Source organism: Austrofundulus limnaeus, unplaced genomic scaffold, assembly GCF_001266775.1.
Source record: "Austrofundulus limnaeus strain Quisiro unplaced genomic scaffold, Austrofundulus_limnaeus-1.0 Scaffold191, whole genome shotgun sequence".
NCBI lineage: Eukaryota > Metazoa > Chordata > Actinopteri > Cyprinodontiformes > Rivulidae > Austrofundulus > Austrofundulus limnaeus.
The window spans coordinates 78,123-80,327 of record NW_013952593.1 but is presented as its reverse complement, the minus strand read 5'-3'; the positions used below and the strand labels follow the sequence as shown (position 1 = coordinate 80,327).

The following is a 2,205-nucleotide window of genomic DNA, read 5'->3' as shown; positions in this document are numbered from 1 at the left end:
TTTATTTAAATAAAGTGTTCAATGTTTAGTTTATTGTTGAGCAGGTAAAGGACTTTTTTTGGCCCTCAAGTCCTTCTGACTTTATGATTTTGGCCCATGTGACAAAATGTTTGGACAGCCCCGCCTTCCACAGTGAAACAGCCTTTAGGGRTGTAATAATCCTCCTGAACAGTTGGTGGCAGTGTTTAACAGTTTGAAACATCACCAAGTTCTATGACTGGAGAAGAAGTGATAGTTTTGTTTATATACAGAACAAATGCCTACGTAATCTGACTTATGGTGACAAATGTTTTTTTTTTTTTTTTTTTTTGGCATTTTATGTTTCTCTGTCCCTTTTGGTTATGAGTAGACCTATCACTAAATCAGAAAAAGTGAAACACATCTCTAAATTCCCTGTTGGTCATAATCAATGTTGCACCTGTTGTTTGGGTAAAAATATTAATATTGGTTTTAAACATGCAGTTGAAGGTCATCATTATTTGGCACAATGACATCTGTTACAATTAAAAATAAATCAATAAACAATATAAAAGTAAAATGCACCCCTATGGTCATTGAATATGATAAAGTGTGTCACATTAATTAATTTTATCTCAGCTGTAGCAGTGAGTTTAAAAACAGGATGATGGAACTAGTTTAATGAAGAATCTGTCTCTGAAATGTTTATGAAATCAAGTGTTTATTTATATAGGTAAAAGTATGTTAAATAGCCTGGTAAAATACACCAGAATGCAGGACATGGCATCTATTTTGTTCTAAATTTTCTGTGGGAGGACCCCCAGACCCCCCAACAGCCCCCCCTTTTTAAAAAAATGGTTCTGACGTCCATGTTTATAATCGTCGCCTGAATGAGGACATAAGGAAATAACAAAAACACAAAGACCTGCAGAAACTTTCAGGTAAAAAATGATGTAATTTTCCTGGCCACCCCAGTGTGAGTAGTGGTCCCAGTCTGGCCACCCCTGTGTGAGTAGTGGTCCCAGTCTGGCCACCCCTGAGAAAAATGTCTGGCTCCGCCACTGCGTGGGGACCAAAGCCCCATGGGTACAGATGCTAAATTCAATCAGGTTTAGGACCAAGGTGGAACTTGAGTTAAGTTAGTTTTAGGGCAAATGGTCAGAGTTAGGCTATAAAATTACCAAAAAAAAAAGAATGGAAGTCAGCCCACAGTMCCCACAGGGATATAAAARCAAGGTAAATCAAGGTTAGTGTTAGGTATRGACTAGTAATGGTTAGATTTAGGCTCAGGTGTGTACTGGGGTAGTTGGGTTAGGCTGCAGAAATGACCGTTAAATTAAAGGAAGTCAATGCAGTGTCCCCATGAGGATAGAAATACAAACTTGTGTGTGACATTTGGCTTTTTTTCCCCCACCTCTTTCAGTCAGCTCTCGTCGCTGCACAAAGCACACTCTCTGAGGAGGAAGAAAAGGAGAAACATGCTGGCCATATTTGGTTTCCGTAAAAACCGCAGCCAGACTCTGTCCAATCAGGGGCCAGAGTCTGACGCAGAGGTCTTTGGAGACGGGTGTCACATCGTTGCCACAGCGCCCACAGGGTTGGTTATTTTCACACAAAACACACTTGGATTATTTTTAGAAAAGCCTTATCCTTGAACAGAAAACACATCTCATCACTRAGAGCTTCTTCATCTTTCTTCCACACACTCCTCATCCTCCCATCTAATCAGCCTCTCTGAGCTGATAGTAACAATCGACAGCAAGAGACGGGAAAATACTCCACAAATACTGCTCTGAGTCTCCATCTTTTCTTTGTTGGTCTGTGAAGTGGTGTGTAGCTGACAGCAGTGTGTACACAGGTGTGTGTGTTGTCTCTCTGATCCACGAGTCAAACAACTGATTAGAGACAAACACAGTCAGTTATTTAGTCTCTTCACAGATACGTCCTAATTACTACTGTAAACATGTTGTTGCAGAACGGCCTTGGAAAATGTCTACACCCTCCTCCAGCCTCCACCGTCTGCTGCCAGAGCCGGATCTCCCTGTGACGGGGCTGATGGGAAACCAGGCGACCACCAGGGGAAAAGTAGTCTGGTTCTGAGTCCGCCTCCAGTTCCAGGCATCCCTCACCCAGCTGTGGGAGGAGGAAAATACCCCTTTTATTCTCCCAGAGAGGTACATGACACCTGTGTCTTTGTGTTCAGAAAAATGTTTATTTATTTATTTATTCATTTATTTATTTATTTAT

The 2,205-nt window shown here is 41.1% G+C and overlaps 1 protein-coding gene across 1 annotated transcript in view; it reads left to right on the top strand.

The window, feature by feature from the left end:
- LOC106524543 (leucine-rich repeat-containing protein 16B) overlaps window positions 1-2,205 on the top strand; it is a gene marked incomplete at both ends in the record, with an annotated part of 39,145 nt that overhangs the window by 29,403 nt on the left and 7,537 nt on the right. Inside the window, 2 exon segments of the mRNA XM_014018385.1 lie at window positions 1,382-1,555; window positions 1,934-2,132. Coding sequence (XP_013873839.1) covers window positions 1,382-1,555; window positions 1,934-2,132 — 373 coding nt within the window.